We start from the raw sequence: 20,987 nt of genomic DNA, 5'->3' as shown, positions 1-20,987 counted from the left end.
GAAAGTTTATGGCAGCTCACAGTTAGAGTCCACGGTGACAGGAAGGCAGGGCGACAGGAGCATGAGGCGTGTGGTCCCAAACACCTCGTGCAGTCAGGACCACAGACCATGGGATGGAGCCACTCACATGGAGAGTGGCCCACATCAGTTACCCTAAAATAGAAAATCTAGCACACACAAGCTCAGTTGTCTGTTTCCACAAATAATCCTATCAATCAGGGTGAGTCCTCCCAGATTCCCAAAGGGAGAGCTCATTCCTCTAGTCCAGTCACTTCTGTGGACATATTGATGGGTGGTGGTCCCCATTCTACCCATATTGATAGGTGGTGGTCCCCATTCTACCCATATTGATAGGTGGTGGTGTTTATAGATGCATGCTTAGGTTTTATGTTTCCTACTTACTGATGAAAGTGATCCTGTTAAGAAAAGCAGTTCATCAAATGAATGGGAGATACTGTTCACTTTGTAATTTTTAAAAAATTTATTTTTATTTATGCGTATGGCTGTGTGCCTACTTGTCTGTGTGGTACCTCATGCACACAAGTGCCCTCAGGGCCTAAAGAGGGCATTGCCTCTCCTGGAACTGGCACCCCAGGACCAGAACCTTGGTGCTCTGCAAGAGCAGCTCTGTGGAGCAGATTGCTGCGATTGTGTAACGAAAGCCACTGAGCCACTTTTTATCAGGATGGCCATGGAGTGTCTGAGCTTAGTCTGTCCACTTTTGTTCTTGATTTTCCCTAAGATTCTTGCATATGCAGAGTAACATCTCCTCACAAATTGGGGATTCTAGTCCTTCTTTTCCCTTCCTCTCTCCCTCCCTCCATCCTCCCTTCCTTCCCAGTGCTGAGATCAAATCCAAGACCCGACCGTGACAGGAAAGTGCTGCTTCATGGAGCCACGGCCTGGCTCCTCCCTGTTATTCTTCCTGCAGATGGAGGCTTTATTTTCTTTTAAACCTGTTCTTCAGGATTCTGACTAGACTGCATGGTCGTCTCCCACAGCCCTCTACAGGTTGTCTTACCTTTCACTCTCGTTCCCCTCGCCCGGCTCCTTGTTTGTTATTCGTATTGTACATCACAGAAATAAGAACACAGTCTTATAATATCAGGTACTTGGGAAGCCAAAGCGGTGGTCATAAGTTCAAGGCCCGACTGGGCAACTAAGTGAGCTCTTGTCTCAAAATAAAGAGGGAAATGAAGGTTTAGGAATACAGGTCAACAACAGAGAGCTTGCCCAGCATGTGGAGGCTCTAGATTGGAGCCCCAGTGGCTCCCCCACATGAGTTACTCTGGAAATGGACCAGTTGAAACAATCTACTGTTAATGGTAATTAGTCATTTTTTTTAAAAAAAATAATTTCAGATGTTGCACATTTTCAGGCCTAGAATTCTGCTTTTTCTTTTTGATGGTATCCATTTCTCTCCTAAAATTATCTATTTATTGTTCTTTATTGTTTTGCTAATTCCATGAGCTGGATGTGTGTCTCTTTCTGTGGACATGCCCCTTCTGTGACTATGGGTCACTTTTTTTGGCCTGTGTAGTAATTGATCTACCATGTTGAGTTGGGAGTGACGTAGTGTAAGAAGTCTGGATTACACAGTGTTGGTTTCTGTTTCTGAGGCTGGTCCTACCAGCGTGACTTTGTCTGCCTCTGTATATCTCGGCTGTAGGGCAGCGGTTTCCATACTGAACTCAGTCCAAGGGCCTGGCTGACTCTCTAGACAGATCTTTATCACCAGTGCATGGCCTTCCTGGCATCGTTATTGAATGGCTGTGGCAGTCAGGAAGAGCCTTTGCTGTGTCTGGGCAGAACTCTGGCGTCGCCTTGCCATGCTGACCTCAGACTCCACTCTGGCACTCAGCCTGCCCCAGGACAGCGAAGGCTTTGGCAAAGTCCCTTGCTAAATCCCCACAGAAAATCCTGGGCCTGTCCTCTGTGGCTGTGACCATAAATTCCAGTGCCTCTCCCGTTCAGAGTGGACATCTTTTTCCCTTGGGTGGGGGAGATGTCCTTCTACTCGGGCAGAAATGGCTCCGGGCAGAAATAAGCCTGGTGAGTCCTGAGCGGCTGCTGAGTTTCCTCCCCTCAGGGCTCACAGTCCCGCAGCGCCTGCGGTCAGCATGGAGGGGAGTGGGGGTCAGGGGGGGGGGTGGGAAGCTGCTTCCTGTGCCGTCCATCTGACGGCCGTACAGTGGAGGGCAAGGCCAGTGGGCCGGCACCCGTTAATTACTCTTTCAGGACAGAGGCCAGGAGTCTGTCAGTTGTGTTTGTGAACTGCCTTCCTCTCTGATAATGTTAAAGGCATATCACTGTTTTTTTCTTTTTCTGATCCAGCCATAGTATGACAGAGTTTCAAAAACAAAACACCAATTTTAGGATTGATGGCACAGTTATGGTTGACTCCTGGTAACTTCTGCTATAGCGCACGTGTGTGAACTTCCACGGCTCAGGCTTTTGTTCCCTGGGTTACAGATATGGTTGGTGACAGGTAACCCTGCACACTGGCGGGTCTTGTGTTTTACACAGATGGACGCTGGTGTCTCCAGCTGTCGGTGCTCTTGCGACAGTGAGTCAAGTTGCATGCAGCTGTTCTGACTCTTGTTTTCTCTTTGTTGTTTATGATCAGTTTAGGATTAGAGTATGGCATATGTCTTCTCATTTTATCCATCCATCCATCCATCCATCCATCCATCCATCCATCCATCCATCCATCCATCCATTCACTCAGGGTGTGTGTGTGTGTGTGTGTGTGTGTGTATATGTGTGTGTGTGTGTATTTGTGTGTGTGTCTGTGTGTGTGTTTGTGTGTCTGTGTGTGTGTGTATGTGTGTGTGTATGTGTGTATGTGTGTGTGTGTATGTGTGTATGTGTGTGTGTGTGTGTGTGTGTGTCTGTGTGTGTGTGTGTGTGTGTGTCTTTCTTTCAGAAATGGGAAGGAAGAAGGGGCTTGGAGGCCGTGTTTTAGCCTCAGGGTGGGAGAGAGCATTCAGCAGAAAATGGTACAATATGTTTTTTTTTTTTTAAATTAAATTTTCTTTTCTTGAAAATAGATTTTTCCCTCATATAACATATCCTCATTACGGTTTCCTCCCTCCGCACCTCCCAGTCCCGCCCGCTTGTGTCTGCCCGCTTTCTGTCCCTCCTGAGAAGACAAACAGGCTCATAAGGGGAAATAATCAACTAATAGCAAAAACGAACACATTGGAATAGGTCAGTATAAATCAACAGAAAGAGCTCAAGAAAAGGCATGAGGAACAGACAGAGACACAGAGACCCTGGGCGTGCGCCTGCTCCCAAGAGCGGTTTGCTGCCCGGTGAGACGCCCTTGGAGAAAAGTAACTTTCATTTGCCAGTGGTTATCAGTGGGAGATGGCTTCTGGGTTAGGGGTGGGGCATGTGTCCACGTCTCCTTTCAGTTCTGGGACTCCGTCTGCTGCAGACCCATGCAGGTCCTGGACTCCCATGTATTTTAAATGTAACATTTTTATTGCTTTTTTGAGAGTGTCATGCATGCACACAACATATTTCCATCATATGGACCCCCTTTCCCACTACCTCCTCCCAGGTCCTCCATTCTCTTTGTTCTTGTTTTCATGGCCCACTGGTGCCAACTTGTGTTGACCATGTTCTCATGGGTATGGTGCCACGCCTGGGGTATATTTTTTCTCTTTTCTTGCCTTGGTGGTCTGTACCTTGTTCTGTAGCCCAGGCTGGCCCTGAACTTTCTATGATCATCCTGTCTCTGTCTCCCAACTGTTGGAATTACAGCAGGTGTCACTCTGCTGGGCTCTTTTATGACTGGAAACGTGTATTTGCATGGAGTTCCTTGTGTTCTCGTGGGCTTCCTTGTGCCTGGCTCTCTTTTGCATAACCACTGGCCAGTTACCCGGAGCTTCGACTGCCACCCCGTCTCTTCATTTTCTCCTCGTCTGGGAATGAGATAACTTAAAACAAAGACAAGACAGACAAACCGCCTCCACCGTCCCAGGTTCCTTTTCGGACGTTAGCGCCATCCGTCTACCCTCCAAGTCTTTTCCACGTAGCTGCCCCACCTTTCCCTTCTCTGACTGCCCACGAGCTGCCCACTGGCCCGTGGCAGCCTTCCTCTGCCCCTCAGAGCTGCTCCTTGCCCTCCGTGGTCTCTCCTGCCCGCCATGCTGGAGAAGGAGGCCTCCCGCCCTGTCTGTCTGCTACACTGCGGCGTGCTCCCGCGTGCTGAACCACACCTGCTTCTGCACAAGCTCGGCATTGCCTCTGGAGACAAAGAGCTGTGTCTCACACTCGTGGATCTTCCTGGGCCTCGGGGTCCTCTCACTGGCAGACACTCAGTCAAGGGGGGGCGTTTCTCTTTCGTTTGTGACTCTCTGAGATGAGTGAGGGCCCGTTTCCGTATAATGAGGAGAAAGCCAAGGCTGTGTGTATTTAAGTGATGTCTCGCAGAGAATTAATTGTGGATTCGGTATTAATAATCCAAATCGTGTCATTTGCCTCTCCTTTCACCATCTCCCTAATGAACTGGTGCAAAATTACTTTGGTAGGCTCTGAAGTGCATGTGGTCATTCATTTAAACAATGAGCTGGGAACTGAGGGAAACAGATGCAGACCCACAGCCAAGCATTAGGCCAAGCTCAGGGAATCCTGCTAAAGAGAGGGGGGAAGGATTGTAGGAGTCAGAGGGGTCAAGGGCATGACAAGAAAACCCACAGAATCAACTATCCTGGGCTCATAGGGGTCACAGAGACTGAACCAACAACCAAGGAGCCTGCAAGGGACTGACCTAGGCCCTCTGAATATGTATGGACAGTTGTGTAGCTTGGTCTTCTTGTGGGACCCCAACAGTGGGAGCAGGGACTGCTTCTGACTTTTACTGCCTTTGGGAACCCTGTTCCTCCATACAGGGTCACCTTGCCCGGTCTTACTACAAGGGGAGGTGCTTAGTCTTCCTGCAACTTGATATGCGGTGTTTTGTTGATACTCACAGGAGACCTGCCCTTTTCTGAAGAGAAATGGAGGAGGAGTGGATGGGGGAAGGGGCAGAGCAGAGGTGGGGGAGGGAAGAAAGGAGGATCGAGATGTAAAATAAATATTTAAATAAAGAATGTAAAGATTAAAAAACTGAGCTGGGCCTTGGCGCCTTCACCTCTGTGTGGCTGTCCTCGGAGGACGCAGCTGCCAGCGCCTGCCATTGGGACTCCCACCGTGCATCACCTTGGCCTTCACATCAGATGAGACCCCCGAAAACACATCTCTCTGTTTTCTGTGCTGAAGAGAGGATCATTCTGGGATGCAACTCTTCACTTTGTTCCTTTATTCCAGGCCCTTCGTTTAAGTAACACGGCCATGGGGAAGACAACCACGGGCCAGATAGTCAACCTGCTGTCCAACGACGTCAACAAATTCGATCAAGTAGGTTCCAGCTCTGTCTGTTCCTGCCCTGCTTCCCCCCTTTAACCTTCTGGAATATGAAGGATTTGGTGTAGACCAGGATTCTGTGGAAGAGGTCACAGGAACTTTTAATCCCCCCTCACTTCTGTGTGCAGCATAGATGTAGTCAGATGTGTTTATATTGTGGAGTCCTGTTTTGTTTTTGTGATGTCGTCTGCCCGCGACACCCCGATAATCAGAGGGCAGCATTCCTCCCCAGCTTGGTTGATTTGATAATAGTCCTGAGTGGCCGCCCTCCCCTGCCCCACCCCGTAACCTTTAGCAGATGGCAGTGGAGCAGCCAGCTAATTGTCTTTCTCCTTCTAGAGGACCAAGTCTTGGGGGGCTGGGGTGTCCAGTACGGCCCTCTCCATGTGGTACTTGGTACATAGGAACACTTTGATAAGTCATGCCACATGGGTGATTCCTAACTAGACATTGCAACCCTCTCGCCCCACACCAATTTTTCTATACCCAGCTTGTAGATTGATCACAAGGTCTAGAACATTCTTGTGTGATCTGTATTGAACTACAATCATTCCCTTTTCAGATTTTCATTAATCAAACATAAACTTCACTTAGAGTTGGGGATAAACAAGATACTGTCCTAAGAACTCAGTCCTCCTGTTCAGAGGTTCACCACATAAGCAATGGCTGCAGAATGTGGTAGGCACCATAGCACAGGCTTTTCTGCGGTGTCGGGGAGATCCAGAGGAGATGGAGTTCAATTATGTGGCAGAGAGCATTCTGGGGATTGCTGCTCTCACACATGAAGGGGAAAAATGGGGTCATCCCTGGGATGGTGCAGTCCAAGCCATCCTATATCAGGGCCCAGAGTCTACTGTTTATTGCACCAGCATGGTTTCTTCTGCAGAAGATACTTGTAATTCTGCCTCAGCAGATTTAAACCCACTGTGACTGCTTCTGTTTGGATTCTCATTTTTTTTGGAGCATAAAGTTTCTGGCATGCATTCTTACTCATCTTGTTTTAGTTACAGTCCTAAGAATGTGTTGGCTTTGTACCCTCAGGTGACAATCTTCTTGCACTTTCTGTGGGCGGGGCCGCTGCAGGCCATTGCAGTGACCATCCTTCTCTGGATGGAAATAGGCATCTCCTGCCTAGCTGGCATGGCTGTTCTGGTTATTCTTCTACCTCTGCAAAGCTGTATTGGAAAGCTGTTCTCGTCACTGCGGTAAGAGGAATGCCAGACCAAAAATATGTCCTGTTTGGTAATGCATCTGCCTGAGACTGCTACCCAGATACAAAATAAACACTTCTTAGCTTTTCTGCTCTGCATATACTGCGAGCCCTTCAGGCTTAGCTGGGGAGTACTCAAGCCATAAGCCAAAGGCTGGTCTTGAAAGGGGAAAGGGGAAGGTATGGGCTGGCTGCTACCAACTGGCTTTTCAGTGTAGCCTTTAAAGAGCTTCTTACTATAAGTTACGTGTGTGATGTTAGTTAAATGTTAAGTAATAGTAAATCTAATCTTATTTTTGTATATCTTGTTACATCTATCTATCTATCTATCTATCATCTGTTATCATCTATCTTTCTAACTATCATCCATCCATCCATCCTCCACCCACCCACCTGTCCACCCACCCAACCACCCATCCATCCATCCACCCACCCATCCATCCATCCATCCATCCATCCATCCATCCATCCACCCATCCAGTCTATTGTGTGTCTCTGGGGAGGGTATACATGTGCAGATGAGAAGGTCAGAGGACAATTTGCAGAAGAGTTTCTTTTCTTCTACTATGTCAGTCCCAGGAGTGGAACTCAGATCCTCATGCTTGGCATCAAGGGATTTTACCGGCTGAGCCGTCTCACAGTCCCAATCCAGATGTTACAGAGCTCTTCTCACATATGCGTATATGTGCACTGTTGTACTTCAGCATTTCCACTGACTTACAAGCTCTCATGGAGCGGGGCCAATTTCACTGGGGCCCTTCCGAAGCCCCGCTGTCCTGGCAGTGTGTGTGCGCGTGTCAGACACATGGCTGCTCACAAAAGCCCAAACGATGATACAGTGACCTTGACCTGAAGCAGGCACCGAGAATCGGAGCAAGTCTCCGTCAAGGTCTCGGGATTTGGGACTGGACGGGGTGGGGGTGGGGTGCCGTGTTGTCTGACGGTGTTGGGCTCTTTTCTTCTGAGTCTGTGTAGTTTCCTCTGCAGTGAACGTTCTCTCCCTTCCTGGCTATGGAGAAGGGGACCCAGCTCTGTGCTCCTGCCGCTCTGAAGCCTTTCTTTCGCTCACTCTTTTCCTGATGGACAGACAAGCGCCTGTGTCCCTGCCCTGCAGCCTTTGTTCCTGTCTCATTCCCCCTGTGTCCGTGTCAGACCTGACGCTTCGTAGCCCTCGCCTCCCGGCGGGGCCCCTCCAGGAGGTGAAGTGGTTGTCTCAGACTGGCTTTTGGTTTTCCTCAGCAAACATTGAAAATGCTCCATAATACTCACAGAGCTGGCAGAAACGGGACCCACCTGTTCTGTGGGAACACAGGGGTTTCGGGACCGCCTCTGACCCTGGGTCCCTCTCTGTGCCTGTGATTGATATGCAGAGGTTGGCTGCCTCCCCTGTGGCTCATCTGTCCCATCTGTCCCCCTCAGGGGTAAGACTGCGGCGTTGACGGATGCCAGGATCAGGACCATGAATGAAGTCATCACAGGCATGAGGATAATCAAGATGTACGCGTGGGAGAAGTCGTTTGCTGACCTCATTGCCAGTCTGAGGAAGTAAGTCTTGGTGTAGATTGTAGCATAAATCTTAAATCTTATTAATAAAAACAAACCTGGAGCCAGGTATTGGGGTGAATGCTGGAAGATCAGAGAAGCAGAACAAGCCACAGCTGCCTCACCTTGCCAATTCCTCAGCTGATCCTGTTTCCTCAGACTGGAAGCCTCTGAGTCCTCATCCGAATGGATCTCAGCTGAACTGCTGCTCAAAAGCCTAAAAACTTAACCCGCCTAGTTCCTGGTCCTCATGCCTTATATACCTTTCTGCTTTCTGCCCTCACTTCCTGGGATTAAAAACGTGAGTCACCAAGCCGGGCGGTGGTGGCGCACGCCTTTAATCACAGGACTCGGGAGGCAGAGCCAGGCGGATCTCTGTGAGTTCGAGGCCAGCCTGGTCTACCAAGTGAGTTCCAGGAGAGGCGCAAAGCTACACAAGAGAAACCGTCTCGAAAAACAAAAAACGTGAGTCACCATGCCTGGCTGTTTCCAGTGTGGCTTTGAATTCACAGAGATCTGGATGGATCTCTGCCTCCAGATTAAAGATTAAAGGTGTGAATGCCACCATTTTCTGGCCTCTATGTCTGTCTAGTGGCTGTTCTGTTCTCTGACCCCAGATAAGTTTATTAGGGTGCACAATATTTTGGGGAACACAATATCACCACAGTAGATTGTACTGTATTGTGCACTTTTCTATTTCCTAATTTTACTGAATGAATTAGAGCTCTCGGTTTGTTCCCTTGGTAACTCAACCCAGACATGATATGTGCCATCTTGCATGTGGCAGTAATGTAAAGTATGGCGATCCGGACATCATTTTAACCTGGGCTTCCATGGACCATTATTTTCAGGCATAAGTTACCTCTCTCTCTCTCTCTCTCTCTCTCTCTCTCTGTCTCTCTCTCTCTCTCTGTCTCTGTCTCTCTCTCTCTGTCTCTCTCTCTCTCTCTCTCCCCGTGTCTTTCTTGGTCTTTCTCTCCCATTTTGTTTTTGATGGTGCTGGGGATCAAATCCAGGGCTTTGCATGTTCTAGGCAAGCATTATACCATATACTACTAAGCTGTGTGGCCAGCCTTCAAATGCACATCTTCTGTGCTTCTTACTGATAATAAAATGTAATTCCAAGTGTTTCTGAATGCTTCAAATTCTCTGAAAAATAATGATTCCAAGACACAAGAACTGAGAAATTTCTATTTAAAATAAAGCTCTACTTGGTATCAGTGCAGTGGGAGGGCGCTGGAGACCGAGTACCCTGTGCCAAGCCAGACTCGAAGAAGGGGCATCATTCCTTCCAGTGAGTGTTATGGAAATACCACTCCTTTCGTTTTGTTTCAAACGTTTGTTTATTTTTGCGCTCTGGCACAGGGACTTCCTAATCTCTTGTAGCTCTGGACACCTGAGATTTTCATATCTGAAATACCCCCCTGTGTAGAGAATCTTTTGTCGCTTGTCTGTGGGTTCTGCCAAGCCTGCCTCGCCCTACCACACTCCTCTCCTCCGTGCCCCGTGAGCCTCTGTGCCAGCTATTTTTGTCTATAGTTTGGGACAAAGTCTTAGTTTTAGGGGTACAGTTCTCTCCTGAGCTCATGGAGGGAAGGGCTGTGTCTCATCCATCCTGTGGTCACCTGTAAGGAACCTGACCCGGGACTTAACCTTGAGGTCTGCTAGTTGAATGCGTCTGTTTGAGTCCTTGATAAAATCAACTCAGGGGCCCCAGACTGTTATCCTGCCCCTCGAGCAGTGCTGGTTGGATGTGTAAAGTGGGTTAGTGTCCTGTGTGGTTTACCTGAAGCTTCCCCAGAGAATGTGCTCACCACTGTTTCTGTACTGTCTCAGGCCATATAAAAATTAATATTACATGTGTGCATGTTTTCATGTGTGTAGGTTTACATGTGTGCACATGTGTTTACATGCACGTGCAGGCCAGAGGTCCCCTCAGGTACTGTTCCTGAGGAGCCCACCACCTTATTTTTTTGAGATAGGGTTTCTCACTGGGAACTGGGGTCCAGTGACTCAGCGAGGCTGGTCACCAGTGAGCGGCAAGGACCAGTCTTTGTCTCCCCAGTGCTAGAGATGCAGAATGACATTCGGGTCACTTGGAGTAGATTTTATAAAACACTCAACTTCATTCCTACTCATATACCTGAAGGTAATTCCTGGACTAGGCACCTTACGGGTGACCGACGAGTGAGTGAGATACAGCCTGTCCCCTCTGAGCTCAGCAATTCGCTAGAGGAGAGAATAGCTCCCCTAAAACTATTGATTGCCCCTTAGGCAGAAATAGCTGGCCCAGAGCTTCATGGGGCACAGGGCGGCATAGACTCATGTATGTGGATGCTGTGCTCAGGCTTGGGTTCTCATGCTAGCATGGGTTTGAGACATCTCTCCTGCCTCCACGGTTTATCTTAACATGTGTGCACTGCCTAACAAGGGGCCTCGTGTGTGTGGCATCAGTGTTGGCATTTCTATGTGAAAATCTGTATATGTCTCTCTTCTAGGAAGGAAATTTCCAAGATTCTGGGCAGCTCCTACCTCAGAGGGATGAACATGGCCTCCTTCTTCATCGCCAACAAACTCATCCTGTTTGTGACCTTCACCACCTACGTGTTGCTTGGCAATAAGATTACAGCCAGCCACGTGTTTGTGGCGATGGCTCTGTATGGCGCGGTGCGGTTGACGGTCACGCTCTTCTTCCCCTCAGCCATTGAGAAAGTGTCGGAGGCAGTGATCAGCATCCGGAGGATCAAGGTTCGTGCAAAGTGCAGGTTGTTGGTTTGTTTGTTGGTTGGTTGGTTTTTTTGTTTTTTGTTTTTCGAGACAGGGTTTCTCTGTGTAGTTTTGGTGCCTGTCCTGGATCTTCCTCTGTAGCCCAGGCTGGCCTCGAACTCACAGAGATCTGCCTGGCTCTGCCTCCCGAGGGCTGGGATTAAAAGCGTGCGCCACCGCCGCCGCCAGCGGCATAAAGTACAGTTTTAACATTGGAGGAATCTCCTGCATCACATGGTTTCTTTTGCTTAGTGTCACTTTGTCTCCGGTGAAATTTAGCCCTGCGAATGCCAAACTGTTAGTCGATCCAAAATGATGTATAATGGCCTGTTTGTAGGGCCAGTGTAAAAGTCAGAGGAATTCCTGGTCGTTCATGGGCACAGTATAAATAGCAACAGCACAGGGCTCTTGATGGATGAGTGGTGGCTGCAGGAACAAGGGAAGTGTGTCCAAGTAGGAAAAACATGCAGATTTCATCTTCTAGACCAGTGGTTCCCAACCTTCCCAACGCTGCCACCCCTTAATACAGTTCCTGATATTGTGGTGACCCCCAACCATCAAATAACTTTGTTGCTACTTCATAGCTGTAATTTTGCTACCGTTATGAATTGCAGTGTAATAATTTGATATGCAGATGGTCTTAGGTGACCCCTGTGAAAGGGTCATAGGACTCCAGAGGGGTCATGACCCACAGGTTGAGAACTGCCATTTTAGACTCACTGGACAACTTAGGTGGGGCCCGAGTCCAGGCCCGAGTAGAGGCAATGCTTTTTCAGGCTGGAAAGCCTTTGCTCCTTAGAGAGGCAGAGGCCTGAAGCAAACAAGCCCCTGGTGAAGAATGGTTCTCTTCTTCTTAGCTGTTTGGCTTGTTCCTCTCTGACTCTGCCTTTCCCCTGCGGTCTGCTTTTCACTCTCGCTTCCTGTTTGAAGTGCCCTCCTCTGGCTGGCATTTCCCTCGCCCAGTCTGCCGATTTCCACCACACTTACCTCTGCTTTTCCTAAGTAGCTACTCCTAAACTGCTCGGGACAGATCGTGTAACCTTGATACTCGTCTGGAACGTAGGCGCTAAGTGTTGGTGTGATGGTGAACGTGTCTGGGATGACGGAGAGGCTCTGTGAGAAGCCTGGGGGGACTTTGTTTGGTTTCAGGTTCTCAGTGGCAATGCTTCTCCAGCAGCAGATCAACTTAGTCATCTTGGGGCCGTAGGGAAGGGGGGCAGGCTTGCCATAAAAGCCAGGATTTTTTTTTCTTTGCTCTGAAGTTTTTGATTTATTTCCCAAAGTATTGCCTGGAGTCCTTGGGCCTGAATTGTGCAACCCTGTCACTCCCCCAGAGTTCAAGGGATGCTGAGAGGAGAAGGGGGCAGATAGAATGTAAGAACCAGTGAATGGGGAGATTGTGTCTGGAGTTTTCCTGTGTCCACCCAGCTCCTGCAGCCACTCAGACCCAAATAACCACACAGAGACTTATATTTCTTATAAACTGTATGGCTGTGGCAGGCTCCTTGCTATCTAGTTCTTACATCTTAAATTAACTCATTTCTATTCATCTATACCTTGCCACGTGGCTTGTGGCTTACCGGTACTTTTACATCTTGCTTCTCATGGTGGCGGCTGGCAGCGTCTCCTGACCCAGCCGTCCACTTCCCATCATTTTCCTCTCTGCTTATCCTGCTTATACTATACTTCCTGCCGGGCTCCTGGCCAATCAGCACTTTATTTATCCATCAATCAGAGCAACCCATTCACAGCACACAGAAAGACACCCCCAGCAGGAGATGTGTAACAAAAAGTTGCCTTCTGGACTCGACACAGCTGTTGTGCTCAAACTCACTGCGGATACGTGTATCTGCGCAAGACCGAGCCTGTCAATAACATTTCATCCTGGACGGGAGAGCGACCCGGGAAGCCCAGCCTTCCCTGAAGAACTGCTGATGGTTAACAGTGGTTGGTGGAAGATGTGTCGTTTTCCTCAGCAATGTGGCCAGCGACATTTTGCCCTTGTTCCAGCGAATAATTTCTCACCCACATTCGGCCAAGAAACTCCAAGTGGGTCGCACAAAAGGAAGCCATGGAACTAGCAGGGGCTCATGGAGAACATGGGTTCCAGCGGGGGCGGGGCGGGGGTAAGATGACCACGCTTTATTATGTACGTGTGAAACTGTCAAACATGACATACAGTTACTGCCCATGGAAGGGCCCAGTTACGCAGGGTTAGTTCTGTGCAAACAAGTGTTTCATTCCTCCTGACAGGGGCCAAGCAGCGTTGTTGAGGTGGTCCATGCCACTCGATTGCAGTTTTCTTTTCTTTTTTTAAACTTGCAAATCTGGGGAGAAAATATGTGGGGGTGCATTTTGGCCCTAGCTCATTCTAAGTGTATAATGGCGAACTTTGGCTGCTGTGGCTTCACACTGTGTTCATCTGTTGTAATTCTGCTGTGGCTATACTTGCTTCCCCAAAACTTCAGAGCTGTTGTATGGGTAGCACAAGCCAGGTCGTCTCTTCATCCTTTGCACACAACAGCAGTCCCTGAGTGTCGGCATCCACTGTCCCTGCTGTACCGAGACAGTACCTCTCGGAGGGTGGCTGGTGCCCGGCACACAGCTTGTATGTGACAGAACCTGGGTCCCCCTGAGACCTCTGGCCCCTTAGCCACTGTTGTATTGGCTACGCTGCTTAGGACTTTTGAGGATGCAGAATATTTTAGTCATCTAGCCTGGTAAGAGATCTCTCTGCTTCCTGTAGATGTGATATTTGAACTCTGGGTTTGTGGCTCTCCTGCCCACACTTGGTTTCTCACACATGGCCCTGCTCTCTTTTACATCCCACATCCATCTCCAGCATTGGGCCTTTGCCCCATGAATGCCTTCTGCCCGGAATTCTGCCGTTCCTGATGGATGGACTCTCTGGTCAGCTTTTACAGTTCTCTCAGTGCTTAGTTTCCCGCTGTGTATGACTGGTGCACACAGCCCTCATAGTAGATGCTGGGTCAACACCATTGGTAGAGATGGCAGTTACAGGATGTGCCAGTTGTTACTGTGATGATAATATACCTGGGGTCCTTGTGTGAAAGAGGGGGGGGGGCTGGAGGGTCACTAGGAGGTTAAGTGTGGCGTGTGTTGGGAGAGGTGTCTGAAGAAGGTGCTTAGTGGTGTCATGATGGTTGTGGTGTTGAGGAGGACTGTCGGAGGGGACAGACACCACGGAAGGTGGCGTTCTAGAAGTCAAGGGTTTTTTAAGTTTTAGAATGGAAAATGACATGGGTGTTGTTTCCTCTAGAGTTCTGTTGGGTTGCCTGCTTTGGTTCCCTCCTTGTTAGTGACATTTGCCTGTGGCTTCAGAGCACCGCAGTATACAGCCCTTTCACAGAGAGTTTATTGTTCTCATGCAAAGCTACTTGGGAGGTTTCCTGTGGAAGCAAAAGATCCCTGCTTGTCAGTGTGAACTCCAGGTCTCAACAGAGCCACGCTGGTTCAGAAGCCAGAGGGGACAGTCTTCCTCTCCTGACTCAGCAGCCAAGGTCTGCTGGGTGCCATTCCAGTCTCTGCCCCCAAGGCCACATCACATGGCTGTTTTGTACCCGTGTGTCTGTATGTCTCATCTCATCAAAGAAGCCGGCTGCGTTGGCTTTAGGGCCCACACATGGCCTTGTCTTTGTTATATCTGAAAAGATCCTATTTCCAAATAAAGACAAATTCCAAGGTTCTGGGTGTAGTAAGGACCCCAAGACATGTTTCTAGAGGGGTGTCTCAATCTGTTTGTATTCCCATAACTAAACTCCAGAATTGATGAAGAACAGAAATTTGTTCTTCATGGTTCTGGGAGGTGTAAGGTCACGGTTCAGGCAGGTTTGGCTCTCTGTTTTCTGTTTCCGGGGTGATACCTCACTGCCTTGCTCTGGAGGGCCGGGGCATTGTGTCCTCTTCCGGTAGAAGACCTGGATGCTGTGTGAAGCCTCTCTCATAAGAGCCCTCATCCCATCCACAAAAGCTGAGGCTGTATTGTGGTTTAGTCACCTCTTTAAAAGACTGCCTCTTAAAAATTGGTTTTTGCCTGTGGATTAGGATGTGAAGCTCTCAGCTTCTCTGTTCTGCACGCCGCCATGCTCCCCACCATGATGACAATGGACACACCCCCTGAAGCCGTAAGCAAGCCCCCAATTAAATCCTTTCTTTTATAAGAGTTGCCTTGGTCATGGTGTCTCTTCACAACAATAGGACAGTAATCTAAGACAAGGTACATTTAAATATAAAAATAAAACCTGCTGAGTCCATATAGTGTTGCTCATGTGTGTATGTTTTTAGGGCTGAGCACTTCGTATTAGATAACCAATTAGTGGCCTCATTCTAGGGGGAAAACCGATTGGCCCTCTCTCAGCAGTCATGAACTCAATGTTATCATGTTGGCCATTAAGTTTCGAAACACTAGAACCATAATGGGGAGGACACAGTTCACTTTATTATGAATTCCAAGCTAGTGGGATGTTCTGTAGTATTAGGAACCCGGAATCTTCCTCATCTCTCTGGCATGTGTGGCCTTATGGGAAATGGGTAGAACTGGAGATGACCCTCCTAAGTAAAGTATCATCTTCTGAGCTGTAGGTGGGCTTGAAGGAGGTAACCATTATAGTCGTCATCTCCAGGCCTCAGCTTGGGTCACATCGCGGCGCCTGGACACCTAGAGGTTGTTCTGGACTGCCAGGTACCAGCCAGATACTGGGGGTTTTGTTCTCACAGGTGACCGAGGTCAGGTTTTGAGGACAACTAGCAGGATGTGCCACCTAGTCACTGCTGCAGGGAGGCTTGCTCTAGGCTGTTTAGTTTCTGTGGCACCTTGGTTGTTCATTTTTGCATTTAAGCTTCATTTATTCTATGATACATTGTGGTGTGAGCCTATTCTCTTATTAATATCGTTTGCTTTTTTCTTTTGTTAATCTTTTATTTGCTCCCTTGGAATAAGATTTTCACATTGCATTCTCTCTCTCTCTCTCTCTCTGTCTCTCTCTCTGTCTCTCTCTCTGTCTCTCTCTCTGTCTCTCTCTGTCTCTCTCTCTCTCTCTCTCTCTCTCTCTCTCTGTGTGTCTCTGTGTGTGTGTATGTGTGTGTAAAATCTAGGTTCCCTATATGAATGAAGACGTGATATTTGTCTTATTTTTCTGAGTTTATTTTGCTTTGTAGGATCATGTCTAGTTCCATCGATTTTTCTGAAAATGACATAGTTTAGTTCTTTTTTATAGCCAAACAAAGCTCCATTATGTCTGTACGCCACATTTTCTTTTGCCATTCATCTGCTGATGGGTCCCACGTGGCGGAAGATGTTGATGGGTCACTTGGCTGTTGTGACTTGTGATAAAGGGTGCATGTGAAGGTTCCGGTATGGCTTAGACACTTTCAGATATGTTCCAGCAGTGACAAGCGTAGATCCCATGGCTGTTTTATTTTTAGGTTTTCCTTTCTGAGGAGCCTCCTTATTGCCAACTAATCTATATTCCCACTAGCAGTGTTTAAGGGTCACACCTGCCCCCCATCCTTGCTAACATTTATTGTCGTGTGTTTTCTCAGTGATAGAGATTTTGACTGAGTTGGGATTTCCCTGATGGTTAAGAATGTTGAATGGTGTTCAGTGTTTGTTGCTCATTTGTATTTTGTCTTTTTTTTTTTCTTTAAATTCTTTTAATATTGCATGCCTCGGTGTTTTGCCTGTGTGTCTGTGTACCATGACCATGCCTGGTACTCACAGCTTCGAGAAGAGGGCATTGTGTCCTCTGGAACTGAAGTTCCTGATGGTTCCAGGTAGCCACTGTGTGGATGCTCGGAATCAAGTCCAGCTCCTCTGGAGAGAAGTCAGTGCTCTTAACCACTGGGCTGGTTAATGTTTTTGTCCATTTGACACAAGCTAGGGTCATCTAGGAAGAGGGAGCCTCGACTGAGAAAACGCCTCCATCAGATCCTGCTGTAAGACATTTTAATGAGTGGCTGATGGAATAGAGCCCAGTCCAGTGTGGGTGGTGCCGTCCCTGGACTGGTGGTCCTGGGTTCTGTAAGAAAGCAGGCTGAGCAAGCTATGGAGAGCAAGCCAGTCAGCAGCTCCGCTCTACGGTCTCTGCATCAGCTCCTGCCTCCGGGATCTTGCTTTTGGTCATGGTGTTTATCACAGCAACCGGAAGCTGTGGTAGACAGCCACTGGTGCCTTTTCTTCAGCCTCCTCTATGTCGTCTTCTGAGAACTGCCTGCTGCCCACATATTGATGGGATTACTTGAGGCTTTCGGTACTTAATTTTTTTAGTCCTTTAGATATTCTGGATATTAATCCCCTGTCAGATGACTGGCTGGGAAAATTTTTCTCCCAATCTTCAATTATCTTTTAACTGTTGTTTTCTTTGCCATGTAGAAGCTTTTCCAACCCATTTGCCATTTCACATCATTAATTTTCATAAAGTCCTTTTCAGAACGTCTTTGCCTGTGCTTGTAATTTCAAGTGTTTTCTGTTTTCTCTAGCACAATGGTTCTCAACCTGTTCTCAAATTTATAATTCATAACAGTTGCAAAATTAGAGTTATTAAGTAGCAACGGAAGTAATTTCGCGTTGGGGGTCACCACAGCATGAGGAACTATATTAAAGGGTCACAGCATTAAGAAGGTTGAGAATCGCCGAGTCTAGCAGTTTCAGAGTTACAGGTCTGGCCTTGGGGGTCTTGGATCCTTTTGAGTAGATTTTGCTGCAGTTATTCTGACTGAGGAGCATGAGGGCCTTTTGTTACCATTAGATATGACAGTCGGCGGGGATCTGTCCCTTCAGTCACATCGTAATGAGCAGCTGCTGACTGGTGGAACGCAGTGGGGAGGGGGGAGGGGCCGTTCCTGCTGTCCGGGTGGCTGTGAGAAGATGCTTTCAAGATGTAGTTCAGGAAGTGGAAATGACTTGGGAGAGTGGTGACTCTGAGGCCACTCAGCGGCAAGCTGTCTGTCATTCCTTGATGTGACTTTCCTAAGGGGTGGCGGGCATCGGGAAGATGGGTAGAGGGCCCTTTCTCCAGTCTCTGCCACGGGCTCCATCTTCTGCCTGCAGTTCCAGCCTGACTAGATTCTTGAAGACCCGGGAACAGCCTTGTCTTTCTTCTTCTGGCTTTGGCATCATGTTTGGCACGTGATGAGCATCTAGTAAATAGTTATCAAGTCATGTCCTGTCATCTCTTGTGTTTACTGTTAAAAAATCAAACCAAACCAAAATGATAGCAATGTCCAGTTCTATATGTGTTCCATTTCTTTTCAATATTTTCATTTTAGGAAGGACCTGGTGTACTTGTTCAGAATACTGGAAAGACTTTGCTCATGTATCTGAAATTTATGTGTATGAAAACACATGGATGTGTGTGTGTGTGTGTGTGTGTGTGTATGTGTGTGTGTGATATAATCTGTTAGTGCATGGCATGTTCTGATGTGACTTGACACTATGTTTTAAAGTATTTTTACTATATATTCATTTATTATGTGTGAGGTGACACGTATGTCAAGGCGTGTATGTGGAGGTCAGAGGACAGCTTGTCTCTCCTTGTGAGTCCTAGGATTGAATTCAGATTGGCGGACACTCTCACCTGCTAAGACATCTCCCTGGCCTCATGACTTGACACTTTAAATACAGTTGGTAGAATAATCTTTAGGCTGTAAGAAGTTTTATTTTGCACTTCCATGGAAACACTGTTGTGCTTATATTTTTATTTCTGTGGTTAAAATAGTCCGTGTTTTTCCTCTTCTCTAGAACTTTCTGTTACTTGATGAACTACCACAGCGCAAAGCCCAGGAACCATGTGATGGGAAAGCCCTAGTGCATGTGCAGGACTTCACTGCTTTCTGGGACAAGGTAACAGATCCTGCGATTTCCTGGACATAGTGGGTGACGCTGATGAAACAGAATTTTGACAATTTTACAAAGTCTATGAAAGGCTACCGCTCATACTGAAAATTTTATAAAAATTCTCAAAATCCAAAAAAAAAAAAAAACAAAACTGTGATCCTAAAGAATTTGAAAGTTGTTCTTTAAAAAAATTATTATTTTATTTTATGTGTGCATGTGGGTCTGAGTCCATGCTTATGTGCAGTTACCCACAGAGGTCAGAAGACAGCATCAGATCCTCTGGGACTGGAGGTACAGATGGTTGCCAGCCACCCTGTGGGTTCTGGGAACGAAACCTAAATTTTCTGGCAGAGCAGCCAGTGCTTGTAATTGCTGAGCCATTTCTCCAGATCTTCAAAGTTGTCGTTTATCTCGTTTTCACAAAAATGGTCATCATTGCCTTGTTCTGAACTGAATATCCCTAAGTTTTGACATTGGCAATGTACAGGACTGGGTAGATCAGGGGTCCATATGGGATGAATTAACTGTGTACATTCTACTTTGTCGTAGATTTTTACCTTGTTTTCATATCGTCTTAGAGCATATTCTGTGATTTGTACTTTTTCTGGGGGTTAGAGTGGGGACCCCAGTACTCTCTGCCTCTGGTTACCTGAGTGGCAACCTGCAGGGAGGAGGCAGCAGGCCAGCACAGTAAGCTGCCTGGGGGTCTAGGTGTAGGGTTTCACACATGCTGAGTAAAACAGGCGAGGCCAGGAGGATTTCCCACATTGGATTCCATGGGACATACAGGCAAATAGGAAGAATAGCAGGGACCACCGTGAGGAAGTGCCCAGTCTTGTAGACTTAGTGCGCCCCTCTGCCCAGTGCTTTAGGGCCTGCAACGTGCCAACATTGGCTCTGCTGTACAGAACTCCTCTCAGCCTGAGAAACAGAGTTCACTGCATGGAGCATGTGTGTCTTTCCGTAGATAGATGATGGCAACGAGGAGGCCATGGCGCTGCCTGGAGACTGGCAAGGAATGTGCTCCACCTCAGAGTGAAAGGAAACGCCACTCACAGGGAGTACAGCTGCCACCAGAAGCTGGGATTGCAGGGTGTGAGAGGTGGCGCAGATCCAACCAGCCTCAGATCAGTCTTTTCCTTAGCTGAGGTTGGATTGGCCGGAGGGCCTAGGAAGTGTCGTTTACTTGAGTTAAGAATTGAGCTGAAAGCCAGCTGGAAGCTGAGCAGTACTCCTGCCCAGCTCTGCTTTGCCGCCCCTGCCTTGTGGTACGCATGTCCAACCACAGACTCCTGCTCTCTTTGTATGGCTGCCCATGTTTAAGTACCGTGTGGCCTGCATCACATCTCCCTAACTCTGCTGTAATGCTGGCAGCTCTCCCCACAAACCAACAGTGTGTTTCCAGATATGGAAAACCACATCCCTGCATTCTTTACACATGGGAATGCCTGCAAGGTGCTTTATCTGGCCTGCAAATTTGTCTTTAGTTTCTTGGCATATCCCAGCACAGTACATTTAAAGGGTTGCTAGGAACCGAGGCCAAAATGCCACTGTAAGCACCCTAGGTGAACACAGCTGGATGAGACACAGCACTGTAGCACCCTAGGTAAACACAGCTGGATGAGACACAGCACTGTAGCACCCTAGGTGAACACAGCTGGATGAGACACAGCACTGTAAGCACCCTAGGTGAACACAGCTGGATGAGACACAGCTCTGTAAGCACCCTGGGTGAACACAGCTGGATGAGACACAGCACTGTAGCACCCTAGGTGAACACAGCTGGATGAGACACAGCACTGTAGCACCCTGGGTGAACACAGCTGGATGAGACACAGCACTGTAGCACCCTGGGTGAACACAGCTGGATGAGACACAGCACTGTAGCACCCTGGGTGAACACAGCTGGAGACACAGCACTGTAAGCACCCTGGGTGAACACAGCTGGATGAGACACAGCACTGTAGCACCCTGGGTGAACACAGCTGGATGAGACACAGCTCTGTAAACACCCTAGGTGAACACAGCTGGATGAGACACAGCACTGTAGCATCCTGGGTGAACACAGCTGGATGAGACACAGCACTGTAAGCACCCTGGGTGAACACAGCTGGATGAGACACAGCACTGTAAGCACCTTAGGTGAACACAGCTGGATGAGACACAGCACTGTAAGCACCCTGGGTGAACACAGCTGGATTA

General features: G+C 48.0%; 1 protein-coding gene across 1 annotated transcript in view; it reads left to right on the top strand.

The window, feature by feature from the left end:
• Abcc4 (ATP binding cassette subfamily C member 4 (PEL blood group)) overlaps positions 1-20,987 on the top strand; it is a 230,615-nt gene that overhangs the window by 64,139 nt on the left and 145,489 nt on the right. Inside the window, exons 5-9 of the mRNA XM_006978748.4 lie at positions 5,317-5,406; positions 6,454-6,617; positions 8,042-8,167; positions 10,663-10,912; positions 18,690-18,791. Of these exons, the coding sequence (XP_006978810.1) occupies positions 5,317-5,406; positions 6,454-6,617; positions 8,042-8,167; positions 10,663-10,912; positions 18,690-18,791 (732 nt within the window). The remainder of the gene's footprint in view (positions 1-5,316; positions 5,407-6,453; positions 6,618-8,041; positions 8,168-10,662; positions 10,913-18,689; positions 18,792-20,987) is intronic.

The sequence above is a fragment of the Peromyscus maniculatus genome, chromosome 9, assembly GCF_049852395.1.
Source record: "Peromyscus maniculatus bairdii isolate BWxNUB_F1_BW_parent chromosome 9, HU_Pman_BW_mat_3.1, whole genome shotgun sequence".
In the NCBI taxonomy this organism is placed as follows: domain Eukaryota; kingdom Metazoa; phylum Chordata; class Mammalia; order Rodentia; family Cricetidae; genus Peromyscus; species Peromyscus maniculatus.
This window is presented reverse-complemented; position numbering and strand designations above follow the sequence as displayed.